At 37.6% G+C, this 25,609-nt stretch overlaps 1 protein-coding gene across 2 annotated transcripts in view; it reads right to left on the bottom strand.

Annotated features, from left to right (window-relative positions):
• The window catches only part of LOC145766190 (mannan-binding lectin serine protease 2-like), a 45,936-nt gene that overhangs the window by 8,440 nt on the left and 11,887 nt on the right, over window positions 1-25,609 (bottom strand). For both annotated transcript variants that reach the window (XM_082577849.1, XM_082577848.1), the window contains exons 2-10: window positions 19,991-20,246; window positions 19,338-19,518; window positions 18,858-19,019; window positions 18,240-18,343; window positions 17,366-17,461; window positions 16,935-17,085; window positions 16,103-16,294; window positions 15,879-15,993; window positions 5,899-6,002 (exon numbers count right to left, since the gene is read on the bottom strand). In XM_082577849.1, the coding sequence (XP_082433975.1) occupies window positions 5,899-6,002; window positions 15,879-15,993; window positions 16,103-16,294; window positions 16,935-17,085; window positions 17,366-17,461; window positions 18,240-18,343; window positions 18,858-19,019; window positions 19,338-19,518; window positions 19,991-20,246 (1,361 nt within the window). The remainder of the gene's footprint in view (window positions 1-5,898; window positions 6,003-15,878; window positions 15,994-16,102; window positions 16,295-16,934; window positions 17,086-17,365; window positions 17,462-18,239; window positions 18,344-18,857; window positions 19,020-19,337; window positions 19,519-19,990; window positions 20,247-25,609) is intronic.

The raw sequence follows: 25,609 nt of genomic DNA on the forward strand, positions 1-25,609 counted from the left end.
AATGCGCTAAGCACAACACACACCACGTTGTTGCCTGCTTAATGGAGGTTGTGTGAGCCCCTGCTGTGCTATTACTTATTGTGATGTCCTATTACTTCATAGATGGTTTTTGATAATATTGTGTCATGTGATTAATTTTGGTGTTGTGTCAGTTGCCACTTATGTTTGGTTGTTCACATCGTATGTTTGGCTATTCAATATTCATGCCAACTGCTTTTCTTATGTTGTGCAAAATTAAAAAAAAAATTTTTTTGCTCAGATTATTATTTTGACAGCATTTTTGAATTAAAGTGGGGTATGGCAATAACTTTGATACCCAACAACCCATGTTTATCTAAAGTGGTTTTTGAGTTATGGCGATTGGAGTAGGCAAAAATTTCGAAGTCGCGGTGGGGGGGTAAACGAGGGGCCATGAAATTAAAAATTATTTCCAGGTTATTTTTTTCCCAAATGGAACAGAATTAACTTAGGGACAGATCAAAATTCAAATAAAGGGAGCAAATGAAACACCCTAATATATATATTATATATAGTAATGACTAATGGATGAGCAATTGCGTGGCCAATGGCCATTTAGGCAAATGCTTTGAAACAGCCATGCGTTAGAATCCAGAATCTGAAATTGGTAAATAGCCTCCTAAATTGCATTTCACATCATATATACAGACTTCAATAGAGTAGTACTTTCCCCAGTTTAACTATAAGGCCTTCTTGCATAAATGAGTTTTAGTGTAGTATACACAAAGTGGCATTACTTGATTTTTGTGCACTGTACAATATCCACTGCGTTTTCAGTTTTTTCTTGGAAATTTGCTTCACAATCACATCCTTAAGTCCTAATTTAAAGTTTGTTTTAAGTGCCTTGTAGTGCTTTTGTTCATTTTTTTAATTTTCTATTAAAAACTGGACAAATATGATGCTCTGGGTTTTTTTATGTTTTTTTTTGGTTTTTTTAAGTGTTTTTTTAAAAAAAAACTCACTTTTTAAAAAAAACCTACCCGTTTTTTTTTGGGTCGGGTAAAATACCGACAACCCTGTTCCCTTGTCTCCCTAGCCCTTTCTTTGCCCCCTAGTTTGAAACAAGGTGGGCACTTTTTAAGACTTAGTTTTTGTTTTAGTTTGATCCTAGTTTTATCTCAAACAACAAGTCTGTAGTTTTTTTACATTCTTATGGAACACTTCATTTCTGCGATCTATCAGATGAAAACGAGGTAGCAGCACTGAAAACAGCAAGGGGCAAATGCAGCGTTTTCAAGGTCTGGTGACTTCAGCTTTTTAAGCCAAATGTAAAATTTAGCTTACTGGAGTGGGTTAGCTCTGCCACATCAAAGAGCTGGACATTCATTGGAATGTCGCCAACTTCTTCACGAAGTATAGTTACTAACAAATGACCTCGAATGAGACTTCTTTTCGGTCGCGGTGTTTAGCCACTCTCAATCTCGCACTTTCCACCAAAGCAGCCGATGTCTTGTAGGGCCGAAACGTTGGGACGAAACATCTGGCACCCGCGCTGCCAACCAAAACCAGTATTCTGGTGTGAAGTTGTTGTGATGGCCTAAGTTATAGAGTGCGCAGCAGTACCAGTAGGCTACCGAACGTGGAAATTCGATTGTATTTCATTGCAGTTATTTTTATATATTTATGCTATAGCAACATAGGGTGACATCACTAGATACCTACATCATTTCTTACGAACGAAACCTGCCTGCCAACGCAACTACTTCACATTTTGAACTATTTTATTTCTTTGACAGTTAAAGAACGAACAGCTAAATGGAAAGCTTCAGCATACATCTAGATTAGAACGTATGATCCTACGTTGACCCAGTGGCGTAGCTAGGAAATGTGCCACCCGGGGCGGATTCAGATTTTGCCTCCCCTTCAAGAAAAAACATGTGAAAATGAAATGCGTTTTTTTATCAGATTCAAAATTGAAAATCGTAGTCTGAAAGTGCTGCCCCGCCCCACTAGCTACGCCACTGCGTTGACCTTACTTATAATATCTTTAATGTTCCATTCAAGCAGATTATCAATTTGTATTGTGAGTACCTCAAATTTTGGGTGAGATTTTAAAAGTCTGAATTACCGAATTTTGTTTCCTGATTTTCATCAAAACGAAATACCAGCTCTTTAGAATCATATAATTCTGCAAAGATTCAACTCACTATAATATCTTTGCAGTTGTGCGTCATATATTATGATAGTTGTTTCTTTTTACTTTAGTACAAGAGACCTCTGCAACTAAATGTTGCTAGATTAAATTTTATTACATTATTAGTTATAAAATATTGTGAGCGGGGATGAATATAGGAATCAATTATGGATCTCAAAAGGTTAGCCTAAGTATAATAAGTTATGTCTTTTTACCCACAATTTGCCTTTTTTCCATCATTTACGCGCGAAAAGTGCCCTTTTTTAAAAATTTGCCCACTTAGTCCCAATTTGTTAAAAGATGCTATGAATTGAAGGATCCTTGTATTACTATTCACCCTCAATAAAACCGAGAAACTAGAACAGAGGTTGAGAGACATTAGCTCCTATTTTTTTAATTTCAAGTTGATGTTTTAAAACAAAGCCCACTTCTATTTCATCAGTAGGCTACACCAGTGCTCTTCAACCTTTTCGTCCGTGGTACACTTTTTTTCAATTTTTAATAACTTCGTATACCTCACAAATAGCAATGTTTAATTGTGCACAGGAAGTAAAAAAAAAACAAATAATTAATTAATTAATTGTTTGTTAAAGTGATCATAGTAGTCTTGAACTGGGCACAAGAAACTACGCATGCAAAAGTGCAAAAAACGTCAAAATTGAAGTTGATTTAATGGCTAGCTTGTTGTTTCATTGTTTCGGCAAGTTGGACATAACGCGGTGTTAGCTCTTTCTCTATTCCTACGCATTAAAGAATCAATGTCAAGTATCGAGTTTCGTTTGTTTGTCTTGATCTCAACAAGAATAGAAAATCCTTCTTCACACAAATAAGTGGTAGGCATCTGCATCAAGACATCAATGGCTTTTTGCGCGAGATTTTTGTATTCGGGAAATTCAAGAAGAGAAGCCCAACATTCTGTGTAATCCACTTCTCGGAATGAGTATTTTTGATTTAAATCAGCCCGTAGTTCTAATAATTCCTCATCCTCAGTTGGTTCTCTTCATTAAATAGTTGGATAGCCTAATCCCCGAGTTTGCTTCGAGACATTGGTCGTTGTCTTCCGGAAAATACGTAGTCAAATTGTCGGCAAGTAATTTCAGGTGACCAACAATAAGGGCAGACAAGTTATCTTCAGTAGAAACGTCCTCAAACTCCCAGCTAGACCCTTTCATGTATTGACTTAATACAGGAAAGTCATTGAAGTTCCTCGACAAAGCATTCTCTTTCCAGAGTCCAATTTTCATCTTCAGCGCATTGATCTTGTTAGTTGACCGAAATATATCACCCCCTCTCCCTTGAAGACTGATGTTCACTTGGTTCAAACGATCAAAAATCGACGCCAAGTAGGCTATGCCAATTTTGCAATCCAGAATATGTCACGAAACTTGGAAGTCCTTGGGTCTCCGTGTTCAGTGTAAAATGCCCTTAATTGTTCGCGAAGTTCAAACACACGGGAAAGAATGTTCCCTCGCGATAGCCACCGTAGGTTACCTCTGAGTGCAGAATAAGTTTTTTTAGAAGAGAAGGTCATTTCTTCACAAAGTTTTGAAAAAAAACTCTGTTGCTTTGCACTTTTTCGAATGGCATTAACAATAGCCACAACTTCCAGTAGAACATCCTTTAATTCATGTTCTTGACCACCAACCTCACCTGGATTCAGATTGAGTTTCTTCGTTACTAATGCTTCGCTGTGAAGAATACAATGAATTCTTACGCATTTGGGTGACAGTCGTTGTATTCTCTTAACCACACCCTTCTGTGAGCCTTGCATAGCTGCAGCGCCATCTATTGTCACAGCTTTACATTTGGACCAATCTAACCCCTCTTTTTCAAAGAACTAATCCATCCAGCATCCACAACTCAGCCCGTACTTGCGCATTAATGACGCAACAATCCCAAAGTCAAATGCGAACCACACGGCAAACGCATCCAAAATGAGCGTATCTGTTTCAAAAGCACAAAGCAGGTTGGCGAGTAGGCTAATAACCGCACACCAGTAGGTCCGGTTAAAAGTTTACAAATATGCCAATTGCTGTCTCTGTTGTGACTTCCACTATCACAGATCTAAGCTGTATACCCTTCGTATACCCTTCTCCAGCTGTATACCTTAGTTTTGATTTGGTATGCGCTTGGGTATACAGTATACCCGGTTGAAGAGCACTGGGCTACACAACACACATGACTTCAAATTCACATCAGATTCATGTATCAACATAAAAGCAGAACCAACAGACTTTCCATGTGTAAGCATTGAAAAGTAGAAAAAAGGTGAACTCAGAAAACTGTCGTGTCTGCTTCAGAACTTTTAGTGAGCTTGGCTTGCTTTAGGGCAGGGGTCACCAAACTTTTTTCTCTGAGGGCCGGATTGCTGCGAGATTGCAGCTGAGGGCCGGATGCAAATTGCGAAAAGATATACAGTACAACTATTTAGAATCTCCATTGACTTAAATTGTCCAAATTTTTCTTCTTATGATGTCTAGTCTGGCTGGTATGATTTGCCTAAACAGAGATATCGCACTGATCAAACATTGGTGTTTTGAACAACAAAGTTTGTGACGTCATAAAAAAAACAATATGGAAAAATCATTATTTAGCACAAGCAAGTTGGGTGTAGCTCAACAGCAACGTCAGTCCTTTACAAAAAGTTTGGTAACTTTTTTCCTCAGTTGTAGTGCAGCTGTTATTTCCGCAGCACGTAGCGGGCCGGATAAAATCAGTTCGCGGGTCGGTTCCGGCCCGCGGGCCGTAGTTTGGTGACCCCTGCTTTAGGGTGTAACAATAGGCTAATGAACCCAATTTCCATTGAAAGATGCTGAGAAGTGTTTGATAGTAACGCTGTGCACTGGTATGTCTTACACAATCAATGATTTTCAATTTAACATACAACAAAAAATTAAATTATTTACGACGCTTGACAGAGGAATTTTATATCGGAATCAAATAGCCTGTAGCTTAGGGGAGATGTAGGACCTAGGAACAGGGTGGGACCTATAAACCATGGCGTTATTTGGCCACCGAGTGGATAAAAAAAATTGTAATTGCAGTGGTGAAATCGAGATTTGATTTCTTGCTGCCATGTGCGTTTTGGTCAGACTTGGTTCACTGTTTTGTCTTTCGTGCTCAAAAGTTACTTTTCAAGAAAAAAAGTAAAATTTTTCATTTAAATTTGTTTAAAGTTTCGAAAAGCAGGTATATTTTTCGAAAGAGTTTGTTGGTTACGCTATAGCCTATAGCCTACTCGGGATAGTAGCAGTGAATAGGTGACAAGATGAAGTCAGAAACTTTAAAGAACCCCAACGAATTCTGAGAAGGGGTTCATGATTCCCACATGAGTGGTGCATAGGTCCCACCGGTGTGGGACCTATGAACCACTTTTCTAAAAAATGTTTAAATGCAATTTTGAGGTATTTTATAATATTCAACCCATCCGTTCTTTTTAGTGTAGTGAGGTAAGGTAGTTATCGATTTTCCAGCCAAGTTTCAGGGTCAGGTTAGTTTAACTTTTTGAGTTGGAAGCTAAACTGCAAAAAGTGGTTCATAGGTCCCACATCTCCCCTACTTTCCAGCACTCCCAAGCTACGCTTTCAGTCACAGAATAAATGTTTGTAAATTGTCATTATCAGTGTAGGAAATAGTTCTGAAAATGCTTGTTATTGTAACCTTCTTATCCATGTGTGATTTTACTGTACACTGGACGATGAACAATTACTTGTATAGACATCACGATGCAAAGATAGCGACCTTACCTGGTTCACAAACTGGAATATCATCACCTTCGTCAGGGGAGCTCGGAACCCATTCGGCATTCTCCGAACATACCCACTCGCTATTCCCGGATGTTAGCTGGTACCTGTACATTTAAATTACTTGCTTACCAACGACTACTTTTTACTTTAGCAGATGATTTTCATATCTTGATGGTTGCTGCTATGTAGCAATGCCAAGTTAGCATAGTTAGGCGAGTTAGCATCTTTCTATGTTCTGTCGCAACAGTTGGAGTTGTAAGTTATAGGCCTACATTCAGTGGCGTAGGAGCCAGTGGCGTAGCCAGAAAAAAAATTTGGGGGGGGCCAAATATTTGATGAATTGAAGAGAACGACAAAGTGTTTGATTTAAGACATCGCCACTTGATGTGCAGTGGCGTATCCTGGTGGATTAAGCAAGGGAAGCAATAAAGCTGGCGGGGGGCTAGAGCGTGCCGAAGGCACGCGTATTCTAGGGGGTCCGGGGGCATGCTCCCCCGGAAAATTTTTGCAAAATTACACTCAAATAATGGATTATAGCGCTTTCTGGAAACACTTTCAGAGTAATATTTGTATGAAATTTATAGCAGATAAACAGCTATTAACTTATTAAAGGTAGCTGTTACACACGAACGGGCAAAAACTGCGGCTAAAATTACAGAACACAAAAAACTCAGCTACACAAAAACCCAACAGGGTAAGCGATTCTGAAATTGCTTCCACAGATTAGTTAAAAGAAGCATAAATCGCGTAAACTTTGCGCGATTTACGATTTGCAAAATTTATTGGTGTCTTTTTGTGTGTCTAAAACAAGTCCTGGGGGGTGTTAATAGCCAGATGTCTTGAAAAACGATATAAATTTATACAAATTATATTATATTTTCAACAAAGAGTTCAACTTCGGAATCCAAACTTTGAAAATTTGGGGGGGCCATGGCCCCTTTCGCCCCCCCTGGCTACGCTTATGGTAGGAGCATATGCTGCCGCCCCGGGCTTTCGTTGAAAATGCCGCCCTAAGTAGACTGCAGCAAATTTTGAAATAGTTTCATGTTCAAGCAATCTTTTCAATAAAAATAATTACAAATAATGTGCCGCGTCTCAGAAGTTCTATATTGCTTAATTGAGAAAGAAGCCTCACTGTCTCAGCTTTAAGGCCAAAAATAAAAGACAAAAAATGGACAACAAATGTATTAGGCAAATAAAAGATCAATAGCCGCCTCAAAATTGAACTTTTCGAGCTTTCGCCGAAGCAAAGTCAGCGATAATATCTTCAAAATCAAGTTTTTGAATGTAGTCTCTTTCTATAGAAAAAATCGATAGAGCTGATAGCCAGTGATGGGCATTATCGGCGATAATTTATCAGCGATAATTATCGGCGATAAATTTTTATCGCTTATCGTTATCGCTTCATTATTTTTTCAGTTATCGTTTATCGTTATCGTCAAAGGCAATATTTGATTATCGCCGATAATTAATCGCCGATAAATTTTATTTCGGATCAACACACAAGTGGAAAGAACATGAAAAGTAATATTTTTACTAGCCACCTAGTTTATGAAACTAAAATTAAAACCAGTTCTTCTTCAGTGCCTGAAGTGTGTGTGCACAAGTCGTTGTCATGGGAGGGGCACGCCCCCTGCAGCGACGGCCCTGACAACACAATAATTTTTAGAGTTGCAAATTGCAATGCAATGAAATGCATGGAACAAGTCTCTTGTTGTTTTGCTGCAATCGGCAATCGCGAGTGAATTTTACAATTAAAATGTAAGCGCGCAGGCGGTACAGATTCCTTTGAAGCGAAGCGAAAGAAATTGGCAAGTGGTTTATGAAAGTGTCGCAATACGAGGCCGCTTTTACATCGGAAACATGGTCTTTCGCGCCACCATCACTGAAACAAGTCATTGCAGAATATGATAGGCTATTGCTTGAAGCATTTGACATGCAGACCGACATCACACTTTTTGCATCTTGTAGTAGTTTTTGCATGACAATAGGCGCATCGAGTTGCGTGGTAAAATTATGCTAAATACAGTATAACCTTTCTCATTTACCTATGCTGCATAGCCGAGTGGTGAGAGCGCTGGAACGGCAATCGAAAGGACAGGACACTGTCTTTCGCAGGACACTTAAAGGCATGTCTGAAAGTGGACATGAAGATTGGCTTCTTTGTCTTACCGTCCACTTAATCTAAATCTTCAACCACCGGGCGTAAGCCTGGATACGACGACAATTTACCTATGTGACATAGCCAACGCTCAATCAAATATTTTTATTCCCACTAATAATACAGTGCCTATATTGTAATTCTTATCTCAACAACTCAGCGTTCTGCCATTGCTTTAATGATGGTGTTCACAAAGAAAACAGAAAAAATTGTCTGAAATTATCAATAAGTTACGATAATTATGTTATTGTTCTTGAACAAACACGACTAATTTGACAAGCTTGATGGATTTCACAGTATGCACATTTTTACTACCAATAACGCTTAACCCTTTGCTTTTCAACCTTTTTTCGCAAGTTGACTGCTCAAGGGGGGGCCGTTGTTGGACCAATTTCAACCAGCTGTTACGTCTGATCTGCTGGTTCTTTTTGAACAGAATTTGTACTGATGTATAGCAAAATCACTTGTCTATAAGTTTGAAATATTAATATTCTGACATTTTGTATGCTTAACTTGATATCTCAGTTTTTGCAAAGATACCCAAAAACGCTTATTTTACTTCATCTTGCCGCCTTATAATTACTGTGCTAATCCAATTTTACGCAAAGCGCTGCAAAACAATGAGCTCGCTCCAACGCAATGCGGAGTGTGTGTGCCAGTGTATTATATTAGATAGCTTTGCGAGCGAATCTTACATCGTGCTTTACTTCAGAAATCTTTGATGCAAGAAGCCCATAGATATTTTACTAGTTGGAAAATCTGGCATAGTTTACATTTTGTTACAATGTAAACAATGACTGAAATTTTTAGTAAATAATGACGGTTTGCATTGTTGTGCAATGCAAGAATGACTAATTATATCCGCCTAATATCAATGGTTTATATCGTTTTCGATATCAAATTGAAACAAAAATTCCATTAGTTTTTCATAAGCCATTGCTTTCCGAAACACATAATGTTTAGTTTTTATGGAACCAAGCATCCCTCAGCAATAGTACCTAAAATATTGAATTTTTTGTTTGTGTGGTTTTGGCTAACAATCGCATGTAGACATTTCGATTTGAGAAGAGCAGCTTGCAATAGACCTACTGTTGAAATTATCTGAAATTTCTAACTTGTAAACTTGTTGATTTTTAAATTATTGATTTTCACGACAGCGTCTAACAAACAACCAAAAGCCATTCCATTTTCACTTTAGCACGTTTATTACTAATCATGTAGGATACTCACTAAACACAAATACAAATCACGCTAGGTTTGAGTACCTCTTTTATTGTAGATTTTTATCAGACAGTTTACTTGCGCCGTCGTGGTAAGCAACAAAGACAAAACAAAAAGAAAATATGGTTGGACAGAAATTTATACGTGAAAGAGGTGGTCAAACAATGAGTACAAGCTAAGCAGAGATTATCCCAGACAGCAAAATCTGTCCTTTCTCTACATTGATGTAACGTCTTCAGACGTTAAAGCAATGTAAAAATGACAGAATTTTCTTTCTAGGAATAGTTTTTAACAAGAACAAAAATATTACCATATGGTTTCAACAACAGATGTGATTTCAACGTAGTTTCAAAGTTTATGATAAAAGTTGACATAGAGCTACAATAAAAAACAGTTAATTTGTAGGCTACCCGATTGCTCCAACACTTTTTCAACTTTTCCAAACCTATAGATACCCCACAGGATTGAGAATCTTCTTTATGACCTCACATTGTCTAAACAACACAGCGTTGTTGAAACAATTTGGCTGCTATTATACAAATAAATACAGTTTGAAACCTTGAAATATGAAAGAAATCTTCTTGGGATAAGTTCTGACTATGTTTAGTTGCATCTGAAACGTAAAAAATGATGATGGTGAATGATTCAACAAAACACGTGTTTTATAATTCTTCCTCTAAGATTTGTTGCAGCAAATTCATCACAAGACATGAAGCATCTGCAAAAGAACACTATCTGATCTACACAATTATAATGGTTATCATGCAATTATCGAGTTGCAAATTACCTTTATTGTCTATCCTGTTGATTTTCGGCCAGCTTGGAGCAGCATGCAATACACGCATTTATGGCATGTCTATTACAAGACGGTTTTCCGCAGTTTTCACATGAAGTTTTTATTTTTGACATGCTGTTTTTCCGCTTCTTCTGCCCTGGACCTGCAGCTTCTGTGCAGCACATTCCACATCGCTTTCGCGACTCAGCCTTTAGTGGAAATCGTTTCAGTAGTGTATCGTTGGAGGCACTACTATCTGCTTGAATGCCGCATGTAATGCCCATAACCAGGTTGATCTTGTGTCGTACGGCCATTTGTAAGCCATTGAGTGACCGCCGTTGTATCTGGGGCTTAATTAGGCTCATAGCTAAATCCATGCCAAACTCAAAAGAATTTTGTTTTCGAGGATCTTTGCCATTGTTCATTGCAAACACAGTGGATGCATTTATGCGGCAAGTATCTAAAATATATGAAAAGGCCGGGATTGTCCATCGCTTTGATTTGGTTTTTACTGTGTTGTTTCCCATTCGTTGGTCCATCACGTCTGTACCACCTTTCGTAAAGTCATAAAGCTTGTAAATGGCGGGTTTTTTCTTATCGTCTTTTGTGACTCCTAGCAGTGGCTGGACCGTTGACAGAAGCAGGACGTTTCTCATACCTTTGCTTTTTGTTTTTACAATGTAAGAATGCAAAACAATTTTTTTTTCTTGTTCTTCCCAAAAACATTCGTAGGAGTAAACTTCCCGATTTCCACAGGTTTTCAGTTCAACAGGTAACCCTCTCCTGTTAGCTTGCAAAGTTCCCACGCACGTGATGTTGTGGGATAGCAACCAGTTTGCAAGAGAAATGCTGGTGTAGAGTCTATCAAAAGAAATATTTCTTCCTTGGAGATCGACTTGGCCTTGCAACTTTTCGATGAGGTATTTCACAATATTTTCTGTGCCTGAAACATAGTAAGGCATTGGATCTTCAACTGGTTTTCCGCAATAAGGTGCTGCAATGAAGGTATAGCTGTATCTAACAGCATTTACCGATTTGAATAAAAGTCCATATTTCGCCGGCTTGCTCGGGTTGAACTGTTTAAATCCTATTTTGGTGCGCATCGGATAGAGAGTCTCATCAATTGATAGGTAATCGTCAGGCACAACATGCTTGGAGCAATTATAGTTGAACTTTTCAAAGAGTTCCCGTATTGCAGCAAACCTATCTGACTTCCATCTTTCGTTTCTTGTTTCCTGATTATCAAAAGAAATGCAAGAATTAAGAAATTGAAACCGGTTCTTACTCATAGTGGCACCAAACACTGGTGGACCAACTATGGGATCATAAAGTACCTGCACGTTTTTATCATTCATTCCTGTAAGCCCCCTCACGTACATTAGCCCCAAAAATGCGGATGTTTCAGTGTTGTCAGTATCGTTCGTGAAGGTGAATGTACTGCGACTTGTGGAAGCATCGAAAGACTTACGAGCATTTCGTATACGATTGTTTGTTGCGGTTACTACCATTTCCAGCATTACCGAAGTAAAGAACAGTTCCCATACACCACGGGAATCAGTTTTCAGCTGCGATTCTTGTGATGGACCAGGATTGCCAAGGATTACGTTATGCAGTGGTTGGCGACCACTGCTGAGAGGCCTTTCACTTTTCCACGTTATGAAAGTAGGTGCAGCACGTTTACTTGCGGGTCTATCCAGAATGGCACTGTAACATTTCGGTTCTGACGCAAGTGGAAGGATAGAATAATTGTTAATATTCAGAGCAGAGTCAAGGTCATGCACTGGCCTTGAGGGAAGAGATGTGGCTTTCCTGGGGCAATGAGTTGTAGAAACTCCATCTTCTTCATTTTCACTTTCAGAAGTCAAATCGGATGCTGACAATGAATCCATTGATGAAAAATCATCGTCTGCGTACAATTGGTTGATTGATTCTTCTTCTTCTGCGCCAGAAATCAACTGCTCTATCGCTTCCTCGGCCGTGAAGCATTGTCTTGCCATTCTATGAATGTTACACGTTCTACACTTTCAGTAATAAACTAAATAAAGCACATAAAAAATATCCTAACGGTATGCAACAGTTTTCCGAAGCTCTATTACAAATTGAATTTATGCGTCAATCTTTTCTTGTTTTGTCGTACCCCTCCTGCGTAAAACAAAACAAATTTTCATTTTTACCGTAGGCTACCCCGATTAGTAGCAGTTGGTTAAATAAGTAGCAGCATAGTAATATACACCAATAGCATAATCTATTCACTATCTAGATGAGGTGCCGTTTTGTAGATCAGATCTTTATTCTCCTTTCATTATTGCAAAATAATATTGATTGCTAGATATGGCGTATATTCATTTGCTAGCTAAAGTAACGTTGCTGTGGTACTAAGCTACCCTTTGTTCTACACACCCTTTCCGACTCTGTTGCTTTTTTACTTCTACTTTGATTCGTATATGTGGAATTTTTTTCATTGGATAGTCGAACGACTAATTAATTATCACCATTTGCTGCATCGACCTAATAAGCTTACGTGTTGTCTGATTTTTTTTAGAATGGAATAAATCCGGCTTTGATAAAATAAAATTGTCACCGTTTATTAGTTATTTTGTAAAGAAGTAATTTTTCTGTACATTAGACAGAAGCAAAACAAATCAATTGGGTTTGAATGACCCTATTGAAACCCAATTACCCTTCGGTCTATCATCTGTGTGTGGTGTAATCTATGTCTGTCTATGGTAGTCTCCTGTTATTACAAAGCTGAAAATTACGTTTTGTTAGTTACTTGGAAGAGAAGTTATTTTGTTGTACCATAAACAATTGATAGACAACAAAGTAATTGGATCGAAAAACACTAATCAATCCCATATTGTTGTCTATCTACTCTAATAGTTGTCCAAACTAATAGCCTACTTTGTTGTCGATCCGTTGTCCATAATATTAGCTATGTAGAAAACGAAACTTGTGCAGTAAGTCACGTAATAATTTGAAACCTCTAACGCGATTTAGCAAATCAACAAAAATTTCAAGATTATGGAAACGAAAAGAGCGAGTTTTCTATTATTCAAACATAGATCCTGCACAAATAAAACGTAGTTGAATGTTTATGGCAATAGCCTACTGGCAATCTGACATGTGGAGTAAAAAAAGCTATCCCATTGTGTATACATCATTTAGGCAATATATATTTTTTAATAATTGAATTCTGTAGGAAAATCAATGCCATGAAATCATAAAACTATAAAAAATAAACATAAAACAAAGGTTGATCAAAAATAACTTATATAATTTTATATCAAAATCCATTCATAGCTGTATCCAGTGGTAAAAATGTGATGTCACAATGACAAAAAGTAAATGATCATCGAGTTTAGTATCTGTCCACCACCTAAAAAAACACGGTCCAAATCATCAACCTTGAATTTCTGAAAACCCTTACTATATACCGCTAATTAGGCTACACTAATTGAAGTTTCATGATGGATTTTCTCATGTTCTAAATGCTTTTTTTACGCAAACATGAACACAAGTTTTCCAACACTGCTGATATGAGCATGCAATTTCGAATAAAATGATATGATTATGATACAAGGCTCTCTGTAACGACAGCACAAAAAACTTTATCAATGGCAACAATCTGCGTAATAGATCTACCAATACTTGAATAAAGAACACGTTTCTGGTAATTTTTATAGCTACATCAAGCCTTCAAATCTAATCAAGCACATTTACGGCAATTTTTGCTCATTCCATAGAATTTTGATTTGTATTGGTTTTATATGTCTTTCGTACAGTGACGTATTGTATACGGCAATGGATATTTGTTGGATCGAACTTCTACTGTTTTCAATAAATTGTATGTGAGCATTTGGTGGTGGGTAACTATTTCCCGAGTCGCTAAAAAGACAAGATAGAACGTATTCTTTTTCATGAACAACTGCAGTCTCACTGGCTGGTATATTATAGCACAAGAAATGTTTGGGCATTGTGCGATTTTTCAATGCAATGCTATGAAAAAGGAATAACATGTTCTATTGTCCACTCAATAGGAAAATCTTTTCTGTTTTATTTTGGTTTCACGTCTTGAGACGTTGAATCAATATAAAAAAGAAGTGATTTTCTAACTGGATTGCTCTAGCCATCCGCTCGGGACAAATTTAGGTCAAACAAAACAATGGAAAACTCCGCGATAGTCTCTCTCCTCGCGCATGTTGATTCACGGAGCAATTATGAGCTTATCCCTTGTAAGCGGAAAGTAATCGATTTCATGCTTTGCCAAACGTTGGCCAAAAACAGCAAAAATTCACCAAAATCTTGAATTTACAAACAAACTACACAACTTTTGCTATCAAACTTTACATCATCAGATCCGCCTTGCAATTTTGGGAAAAGTCAAGAAAAACCAAGTGCATAACATTACTGTGCTTCAAGTAATTAAAAGAAATGTGAGGGGGGGGCCAGATCTGGCCTCCCTTTGAGGATCAAAGTGTTAAGATTACTGATAAATTTTCAAGCATTTTGCGGTTTTTGGAATTTTTTCAATTATTGCTGACTTTGCTGTAAACAGCCCGTAGAAAGCAAAATACAAAGTTTGGAATTTTTTATGGTATTTTCATTTGATTTAATTATTTTGCCTACTGCACGTAAGCGGCAGTGTAACTCAATTGATAAAAGCATCCAACTGGTATCTGAAGGTATAATTATAAGCACGGCGGTTACCTCAGTGGTTTGATTCTGGATCAAGAGGTTGAAGATTAGATACCTACTGCCGCTGTTGCGATTCTATTCATGCATAACTTACAAAAAGTTTTGACCCTTTACAGCACATTATGTTCGATTTTTCGTCATGTTGATGAAAACAGTTCGTGCTGCATGGGGTGGGGCAGCGCTAATCAAGAAAAAAAAAATTATCGTTATCGGACATTATCGGCGATAATTTATCGTTTATCGTTATCGCTTAACTTTTTTTTGATTTATCGTTTATCGTTATCGCTTTAGGCATTTTTCGTTTATCGATTATCGTTATCGCTTAACTGAAAAATGAGTTATCGCGCCCAACACTGCTGATAGCCGATCACCATTCATGGTAGAACGTAAATACGACTTTATCATTTTGAGCTTTGAGAAACTCCTCTAGATTTATGACGTAATAAATGTTACTAAGAATTGAACAACAGACGGAGTACACTAGTACAGGCTACAGCTATCCAACATCACGCAAGAAGCAACTCGAGCTTTTTAGCTGTTGTTCTATCCTTAAATTTTTTAAGGTGTGCTAGCTGTCTCTTTGTAAATCATTTTCTTGCTTTACTTTTTATTTATTTTTGCATGACTTCATTTCACGTGCTGTGTGCACTGTGCAGCCTCATTTTGCCTCCCCCTTGCAGCCTGCCGCCCCTGGCACAGAGCCAGAACCGCCAGGTGGTTGCTACGCCACTGCCTACATTAAAAAGTAAAAGTTGGTTCATACATGTGGCCAGTTGGCTTCATACATGTGGCCAGTTGGCTTATTTTAGCAATGTTTCACCCATCTGACACAAATGTCTGGTCACCCAAGTAACCAACTCATCTAGCAGCATACGCAAAGGCGAAGTAGGTGGAAAGGTTTAAAAACTCCCATATAGGCTAACTTACATTAGCCCAAGATTATAGGAAATGTACTGTATTATCTATCTTCGCCTGTTCACATCCTTCATTGTTACTCCAATAGACCTACGTTTTTTGACCCAATACAAACCTACATTTGTTGCAGAATAAAATTAAGTTAGCATAAACGTAGTGTGATGTAGCTGCAAGCAAATGATTGAATCTCAAAAATCTGCTTTGGCTACTCACCACTCATTGCACTCCACAACAACTATATCTTGATATGTGAAGTCCAAGTTCATTACGTCGATAATGTTGGAGTTAGGTATTGCTTGAAGATTTGCGGGAGGTCCACACGATTTGACTGAAAACAAATGAACAAACTATAACAAGACTGCGTTTAAGGTATGCTTAAAATTCCATGCGACTCTGTGCTTGACTGCGACGATTAAAACAAAATGGAGACATCTCACTTTGACATGTGGGTGCCGGTTTATCCCACGACCCATCACTCAGACAAGTGAGTAACTCCCCATCTTGGGGAACCATGTTGTAGCCGGGGTTGCATTTGAACACAATCTCATCCTCAAACTCGTAGTAGCCTTTCGGGTTTGGTGAAATGTATCCGTTGTTGGGAGCTTCACGTGATGAAAGACATCTTGTTCCTGAAAAATTTATCAAGTGAATGATTTCATGGAAATCCAGTCAATGTAACAAAACAACTATTAGTGGTAAAATTTTATGACGAAGCAGCAAATGACAATGCCAACGCGACGCAATAATGGAGTTTTATTCGTGTCTAGGGTTTTAAGCGAGACGGCTTTGGAAGATTACATGCTTTGTTATTCCACAAGCATGCAATACCACATATCTTAATAACTTAGGCATTAGCATAATTTTACTTCCACACAAAACTACACAAAGTACAAACAAACACATAAAACCAAACTTTTAATCTAACTTCGGAAAATAAGCTACAAGTTAAATATAGGCTACTGTAAAATAATTAATTAATGTTCTGTAGCCTACTAACAATAAAGTCAAAAAAGTTGGCTTATGTCTAGAACTAACAATGCCTGGTGGGGCATTTTCTGATCTTCAAGTTAAAATTAATAGAAATCAACATTATGTTTGCTATGTGTGGAGCAGCTTTCTTTCAGAGTTTGCTGATTTTTTATTTTAATTTGTAAATTTGAAAAACTTTAAGTCTTAATTTACTTAATATTTGATTTTTAAACTTTTAAATTTGAACAAGTAAACTAATGTTAGCCAAGTAGTTTCTAAGCAAGATGTAATAACGGCTACTTGTTGTCGTAAAATTCATTTTGAATCCTTTTTCTTCTATCGCGTTGTCGGTGTGGAATGCCAAGCGCACCTCTCGCACGTTTGTACGAATGGCGTCACCATTGGCCGGTACATCGTGGCAGTATTCCTCTGTGACGTCAGCGTACGAGACCTGACGTAACGCAAATGTTTTGTCACAAATTTTAATCAACTTCTCCTGAATTAACAACAGTGATTGATTTTAAAGCAACTTGTTTGGACAAACAAATACGAACTCGACCTTGTGGAGAAATTTCAGTGAGATCACTTTCATTTGTGGAAGCGCTAAGACGTGTACAAATTTTACCATGCTAACAAACACGACAGAGTTGCCGATCACATTAATCTTGATTCTGCGTAGTCAAGCCAACGAGATGAACAGAGTCGGAGTCGATATTTGATGACTTTCCTACCTCAAGATAGTCATACAAGCACTCGGTGTAGTTAAAGTGGTTTTCAATCGCAAACACTGGTTCGAATTGGAGGTTGAGCGATAAACCTTCTCGTACCTGAAACATAACTTACCAGTAAGCTTAACTAACAATTTTCGTTTGCAGTTACAGTTTAGAAATGATGAGCTGTAAATTGTACAAAGTCATGGCCTGTTGTTGAAGGTGCACCTCATTTCATTCCAAACTTCTTCTCAGCAGAGTATACTGCGATGGTGTCGTAATTGCTTGAAGTATTTATAGTTGGGTAACTGGCTCAAACTGATATCTTGACTACATTTGCCTCAAGACTCTTGCTGAGGTTACACATCCAGGTTTTTACAAAATAGATCATTGGTTTCGTTGTCCTCGGAAGTAAAGTCTGAACCTAGTAGCCTACGTGTATTTTATGATAGGCCTATAGCCTACTATAAGGTATAATTTTAACACTTTAAAATTTGGCAATTAATTGTTCTCAATAATTAAGAAAATGAAGTAGCCTAGCCTATCTTCTGACAGTTGTCAAACCCACAACAATGCTTGATATGAACCACTCAGTTACATGTCTTGTAATGCAAAGAAATTTATTTTCACACGAGTCAGTTCAATCATATAGCTAAAAATCGATTTCGATCAGCTAGAAGCTAGATCATCTTCAGTTAAGCTTATTCAAATAGAATCTATTTGAATAAGCTTAACTGAAGATGATCTAGCTTCTAGCTGATCGAAATCGATTTTTAGCTATATATGATTGAACTGACTCGTGTGAAAATAAATTTCTTCTCAATAATTATTGTGCGATTCTTACAGAGTCGTAGCGACACAAAAGTTTCAGCAGTTTACCGAAGGGTTGTCCTACCGTGATAGTCCAATCACAATCGGTGAGCCTCGAATAAGGTTTGGGGTAGTCAGGGCTCTTAATCACTCCCTCATCTGAGGTCACCATCTGACCTTCGCACGACGCTGGAAGGAAATAATGTCAAACAACAATCTGTAATTTCACCAGTTGTTCTATGCATTGCTACGGTCAATGTCAATAGACTTGAAATGCTCTAGCTGCTCTAGCTGCTCTAGCATCGGTTGACAGACAAAGCTTTAAGGAAACTAACATTGATGGATACAGAGTTAAGTGTTAGAGGGCTGTTTCGACATCTGAACGGGCACCGGTTCGACACGTCTCCAGAGCGTGCGCCTGTATCTGTAAAACGACACTACATAATGTGCTTGCTGAAAGCAAACACAAAGATTGATGTCCTTGATTCGATCACCCGGCATAAGCCCGAATACTGCAAAAACAAGATTGTTCTATCTACTTGGTTGCAAGAGAGCGTAAACAAAATTAAAATGTCTATTTTTGTTAAAATGCTTTAGCTTCTTAAGGATTTAGATTATTTTAAGTTTTAACTGAATGTTTATACATACCATAGTCTTATTCATTGGAACAATAACAAATCCACATCAACCGTCTGTCGCCTACCTTTGCAAGTATGCCGGTTGTCATGAAGTTCAAATCCATGCCTGCATGTGCAGTAGTAGGACCCGGGCACGTTCACGCAGAAGTGGTTGCAATAAACCAACTCGTCCCAGTCTTCAAATGCATTTTTCACTTCGCGAGCCATTTCGTCACATTCGTCTTTGTCTATGCACGTCATAAACAAGCAATATTAACACAACTTAAGGTTAATTTCAAAGAGACAAGCCAGGAGACTGCTTGACCCAAACTTTAACAAAAAATAAAAAGAAAGCAGTTTTTGCACTTAGTTTGTCAAGAAGTGGCTTGTAACTCTAGTTTTCACTTTTTCGGCCACACTCATGTCAATTTGATTGCCCAATGCCTAAAAAATCCAAAGTTCTCAGGTTAGGCTGCACACCAGCATAACTAGTCTGAAGCTACAAAGTATTGTATTATGTCAAATAATCAGAACAATAAACGCTGAACATCACTTGGATTATCAACCTTCTACTCTGTAGTGAGCATGGAATCCCAGTGGACGAGGTTCTTCATTCGAGTAATCCGAAATGAACCTCACTGTCATCGTATTATTCTGGGATCGGAAGCGTTGCCAGGATTTGGGAGCATCGTCTGGAAAAGATCTGCTGTTGCCACAGTAACGCCTCGTTTTGCCCCAGTCTTCCAACTGCATGCATTAACCACATGGTTTAATTTTTACATTGTATTAGTTTGAATCTTAACAATGTGACAAAAACATGAAAACAAACATATCTTTAAAGTAGTCGCAATCCAAAGAATAGCATGGAATCCCAACTTTGATTATCAACAGGAAAAAAAACTTTACAAACTAAAAAACCTACACATAGCTAGTTTCAGTAACTTTTTCGAGTTAAGTTATAAGTTAAAAAAAAAACTCTCAAACTTTTCAAAAAGCTTGAAAGTATAATCGTTCTCACTAAATTATTAAAATTTGGTTTGTAAATGAGCGTTGTCAAAGCTAGTTTTAGTAATTTTTATGAGCTAGTATAACAAGAAACTAAGAAATTGATTGTTTACTTCAAAAAATAATCCGGTATATTTCAAAATTGCAAATAGGTTACTTTTATTTCGTCTGTTTGGTTGGATTAAAATGTTGCCTTTTTAAAAGTGAAACTGACCTCAATGTAGTCATAGACACATGCCCCACCCAGTTCTTCGTCGAACGAATCTTCGAGATCGAACACAGTAAAGTAGATGATGATTTGATAGCCAGGTTCAGTTGAAATCACCCAAGTGATGTCTTCATTGTCGTTGTAGGGCTCTGGATAGCCAGGACTCACCAACTCACCATATTCGTCATTTAATTCAATGGTTACTCCAGTGCACTTGGTTGCGAATAGGGCAAGCAAGGTGGTTGAAGCAAGCAACGCAAATCTGAAACAAAATCTATTATAAATCAAAGTGCCGAGTAAGTTTTTGTAATAACAATAACTCTGATTATGAGAAGAGTAAAGTAAGTTACAACGAAGCAGTGGGCGCAGCAGCGTTCAAGTTAAAAACTGTTCAAAGTTTTGACAAAGAACAGAAGGAACACCAAGAAACAATTTGTTAATTACGGTAGCGAGACATGGATATTGGATACTAAGAGAGAGTGAACTGGTAGTTCTGAAAAAACTGGCAATGGAAATGGTGAGAGCAATGGTGTAGTAAAAACGATGAAGGAAAGAAAAACTGATAAACGTATGAATACGCTAGAGATGAGGGAGCCTGTATAAACCATACTTGCAAAGGCACATGAAATGACTTGGGTGGGGACACTACTTTTTTCACCTATAGCTCATTAACATTACGATATTTAACATTATAACAGAAAAATAAAATAAAGCGAACGGTTTCGACCATACATAATATAGTACTTTTCAAGCCTTTAAAACAACAAAATAATTAATACTAGAGAAATACAGCATAGCATCAAAAATATTGTTTAATGTGAACATTAAAAGAGTGCCAATCCTGGTCACATACAAAATGATTACACAACACAACTGATTGCGCAAGATGGATTAAAGCACAAAACGGAATAATTGCATAAAACAAAGCAACAATGAATGAAACGTAGGCTACACGTAAAAAATTAATCAAAGGCGGTTCAGAGACAGGAGGCTCCGCGGCCAAACATCCTGGGTTAGAAGATTTAATAATTAGTACTTCGTGAATTTTTGTGTCGAACTCGGACAAACAATTACGAACAACCTCAAAAGACTCTAATGAGAGTTTATTACTTGAACACGATTGGCAGTCTTGAATACGACCGTTGATAGTAGTATTTTAACTAAAATTAGCCAAATTCAGATGCTCCCTACTCTAGTGATTATTAAACCGTAATTAATAAATCTTCTAACTCAGGGCTTTATGGGCAATTGTTTGCCGGCGGAAACTCCTATTTCTTAACCGTCTTTGATTAAATTGTCATGTGTGTGTTTCACTCATTGTTGCTTTAATTGTTTTGTGCAATTATTCTGTTTTGTGCTAAGGCTTCCCAAACGTTTTTGCTCGCGACCCCTTTTAATCTCCTAAAATTTTTCGCCACCCTTTAAGGTTAAAAGGATAATTATTAATTATAGCCTACATTTGTGATATTGATGAAAAGGTTTTCAAAGGAAAACTTGAAAAAAGCTAACGGTACTCAATGACTGTTACTTTACAGTTTACACGCAGCCTAGCCTACTGGAAACAAAATAAAGAACCAAACACATCTTTTGCCACAAAGCAAGTCTAGCCGTGACTCAATGTTAGTTAATGCTGATTCCAAGGCAGTTTCAAAGCTGCTTGCAGTAGTTTTGATGGTTGTTCGTCAACGTTGAAAACGCTAACTCGCACAAATTGTCGTCGTAGGCTCCAGCTCGTGTCCAAGCATTGGTTTTATTTTCCAGTCAGATGTGACTTTGGAGGCCTGGTCTATAATGGAACAGACGTGGGAAAAAGTCACATTCTATGGAGAATTGGGGACGTGGTTGTATTAGCTTTTTTTCTAATGTTTGATTTTTTCTGAACCTTTTGTATCCTGTTTTTTTTTTCGAAAAATTCCGTGTCTTCCCTCGTTCTCTTCCTCCAGATTGACCTATCACTGGCAAAATTTCCCCACGATTCTAGATCAATGTTTGCTGGGTCGAGGGAGACTTTAACTGATCCTTGTAATTGCGTCGTTGGTGAGACGATTCTCTGAACGAGTAGCCTACCCAGCATTTGCCGGTTTCCTCCGCTGGAAATTTTCAAGACACTACGTCAAAACAAACGACAGGAGTGCGGTTAGGCCTACTGCTGAATCAGGTAATGGTAGATATTCCGCTTTAATTAACGTTAAACCAAAAAGTGTAAAGGTGTTTTGCATGAAATTTATAAATTTCCACTAAATTTAAATTTCCACTAAATTTAAATTTCAAGTCAGAAGATAGATCAGTAAAATCTTTCTGAGAGAAGTTCTCGGTAGGCTAGCTGCTATGTTTTTGCGGTGCAAATAGGTTTTGGATTCAATATAATTTGTTATTGTCCAATTCTGGAAAAAAATACTTTTGAAACTGTTAAAAGATTTGACAAACGTTAACCAAAGGCGTTTGATTTTACATCATTGTTAACCAAATTTTTTCAGTAAATGAGAACATTTCAAACAAATTATTTGCAACTTTTTGTTTCCAGACGTTTAATGTGTTGAAATGAACACTTTAATTTTAGATTTCAATGTAAAAACATAAATGTTTTCTCTATGGAGGGACAACTTAAGTTCGTTCAGTTTTTTAAGCAAATCTGATAAATAGCATAATTTCAAGAACCAGATGTTATTGCCAAAATGGTGGGCAATTTCTGCATTTTTTTTTGTTAGAAAAATCACGACTGCAATTTTCAACACTAATAATCTTTTTAGCTTCAACTTTTAAAAGCCATCTTACTTCACATTGCAATATAAGGTTTAATTTCCGATTCCGTTTTACCACATTAACTTGCAAAAACACGCGTATTGAGTGCCCGACTATCAATACAGTTAATAACTTGCATAGAAGTGTTAATGTGCAGTACTTTGTGTAAAATTGGTAGGCCTATAGGCTACTCTCTGCGACTTCTGAAGTTCGTTACGCGACCCCTTGCGGGGTCGCGACCCCCAGTTTGAAAAGCCCCGTTTAATCCATCTTGCGCAATCTGCCTGGATGCTTCTCCTCGGAACTCAATTCTCTACTTGATCCTTTGTGTTGTGTAATCATTTTGTATGTGACCAGGATAGGCAATTTTTTAATGTTCGCATTAAACAATATTTTTGATGTTATGCTGTGTTTCTGTAGTATTTTCTTATGAATGTATAATTATTTTTTTTAAAGGCTTGAAAAGAACTAGCCTATGTGTATAGTTGAAAATGTTCGCTTTATTTTATTTTTGTGTTATGAAATGGCCTACTATAAGCTGGTATGGGCAGTATGGGCACTTACTGAGAGGGGGGAAGGAAGTTTTCTGAGAAGGGCATTGAAAGTAGATGAGTAAAGGAAACGGATACGTTCAAAAAGAACAGGATTGTATCTAAATTGGGTTAATAAGTTTATGTCAGTGATTGTTGAAAGCTAGGGTGTTGGAAATTTTACAACCTATGTTGAAAATATGATTTTCTGACCGGAAATGGCGTGAAACGACACCAAAATTTTCGAAAAATTTTACGCTTTAGGTGTCCCACGCTCACCCCAAAAATTTTGGGTTTTGCCGCAAATGAACATATTTTCAAACGCATGCAATTTCTACATTTTACATCATAACCACACCATGTTGGGTATCATTTTGATCAAAATTTTATGGAAAACACCACTAAACTATCAAAAGTTAATTTTCTGCAAGAATGTAAAATTTGAAAATTGTTTCAAAATGTTTCAAAATGTACATATGTTTCAAAACATTTTGTGTCTAATTTTCCAATTTTTTCCACCTTTTTTGAATGGATTTTTGTCAAAATATTACGCCAGGCCAAATTTTCAAATTTTACATTCTTGCAGAAAATTAACTTTTGATAGTTTAGTGATGTTCTCCATAAAATTTTGATCAAAATGATACCCAACATGGTATCGTTATGATGTAAAATGTAGAAATTGCATGCGTTTGAAAATATGTTCACTTGCGGCAAAACCCAAAATTTTTGGGGTGAGCGTGGGACACCTAAACCTTGACATTTTTCAAAAAAAATTTCTTCTGGTGTCGTTTCACGCCATTTCCGGTCAGAAAATCATACTTCCAAAATAAGATTCAAAAATTTTTTGAAAAACGCAACACCCTATTGAAAGCAGGTGGAAAACTCCCTGCCAAGAATAGGTTGTGTTACAGAAATGTGTTACAAGATTGTGAAACAGCGTTTTATTTGGTCTTTGGTTATTTTTCGGGCACAAAGAAAGTCAGAAAGAAAATGGAGACCCATGCTTTGTCACAAAGTGGTCTTTAACCTTTAGTTAGGTAATTAATGGAATGTGTGATTCCCAATCAGAAACCTCGCAGTGGGCCGCAAACTTGGCAGCAGAATTGTAACATATAGACTACTAAGGCTCGATTATAGCAATGATAGCACTGGTTAACTATAGAGCAACCGTATATGATGCTGTTGACTGTTCGCCTCACCAATCAGAAGACAACCAGCCGTATTTCCAACAGTAGCCTATAGCCTACTGTACTCATTGTAGGGGAGGATGAGGTAAGTTGAGCCACTTTTTACTTAAACGCTTCTACTAAGAAAACCGCTTGGTTTACAACAAAAGTGAAAGTGGCAGCATAATGGTTGATGCTTTGGCCTTAATTTAACAAAAAAAAATTTTTCATAACTCATAAAAATATTAAAAAAAAACATGTTTTAAATATTACGTCATTTTGGCTCAACTTACCTACCCCACGTGGTAAGTTGAGCCGGGGTGTGAGGAAAGTTGAGCCACTCGTTTTTGTTCAATAACAAAAGCTGTAGCGATGGTAGCCTACATTATAAAATGCTATGCAATACATATGCTCACGAAATTATTGCCCAGATATTTGTCCCGAATTGTAACATGGACTGTGACGCAATGGTGACGTCATCATTGCGATGCACTGTCATGCTTGAGCGACAATCTCTCATTATTTTTTCTCTATTTACTAACTCGTATTTTGCTGCTTGGCGAAAGCGTGGTTCGGCCTTTTACGATGTGATAAATCTATCGGACGGACGTATTATAGTGTGCAGTGACTATTCCACATCACAATTGAATCCGTCTCTTTTTGACAATATACAATCTTAACTCAACACATGTGGAACCTGAGTCGAAAGTTAGAAAGAAGACAGGTTGGGTAGCAGTTAATACATAGCTGCTACCAGGAAAAAAGAACAACATGTAAAAGGATAAATTTATTTTGTTGTGACCAGGGCCGGATTTATCTGATGGGAGCCCGGAGCACTTTTAGATCGGGGGGCCCCCCTGCAAAATTTTTTTTCAAGCCTACGGCGCGAAAAACCACCTCTGGGTCTACAGTAGCATCAATCCAGCACTGCACAGCATTTTGCAGAAACTTCAAAGGCTGAAAGGAAGAAAAAATAACACAAAATCACATTTTTTCCACGTAGGGGGGCCCTTCAAAAGTCGGGGGGCCCGGGGCACCTGCCCCCTCTTCCCCCCTAAATCCGGGCCTGGTTGTGACTGTTCGACTGTGAAATTGCGCACTTCCCAGCCGACAAATCTGCCACTTTTTTGTTGATTAAACGTCAACAGACGTTGAATCAATGTAGCCTAGTACTAGCAGATCGTGTC

This window comes from Aplidium turbinatum, chromosome 3 (assembly GCF_918807975.1).
Source record: "Aplidium turbinatum chromosome 3, kaAplTurb1.1, whole genome shotgun sequence".
Classification (NCBI taxonomy): Eukaryota; Metazoa; Chordata; class Ascidiacea; order Aplousobranchia; family Polyclinidae; genus Aplidium; species Aplidium turbinatum.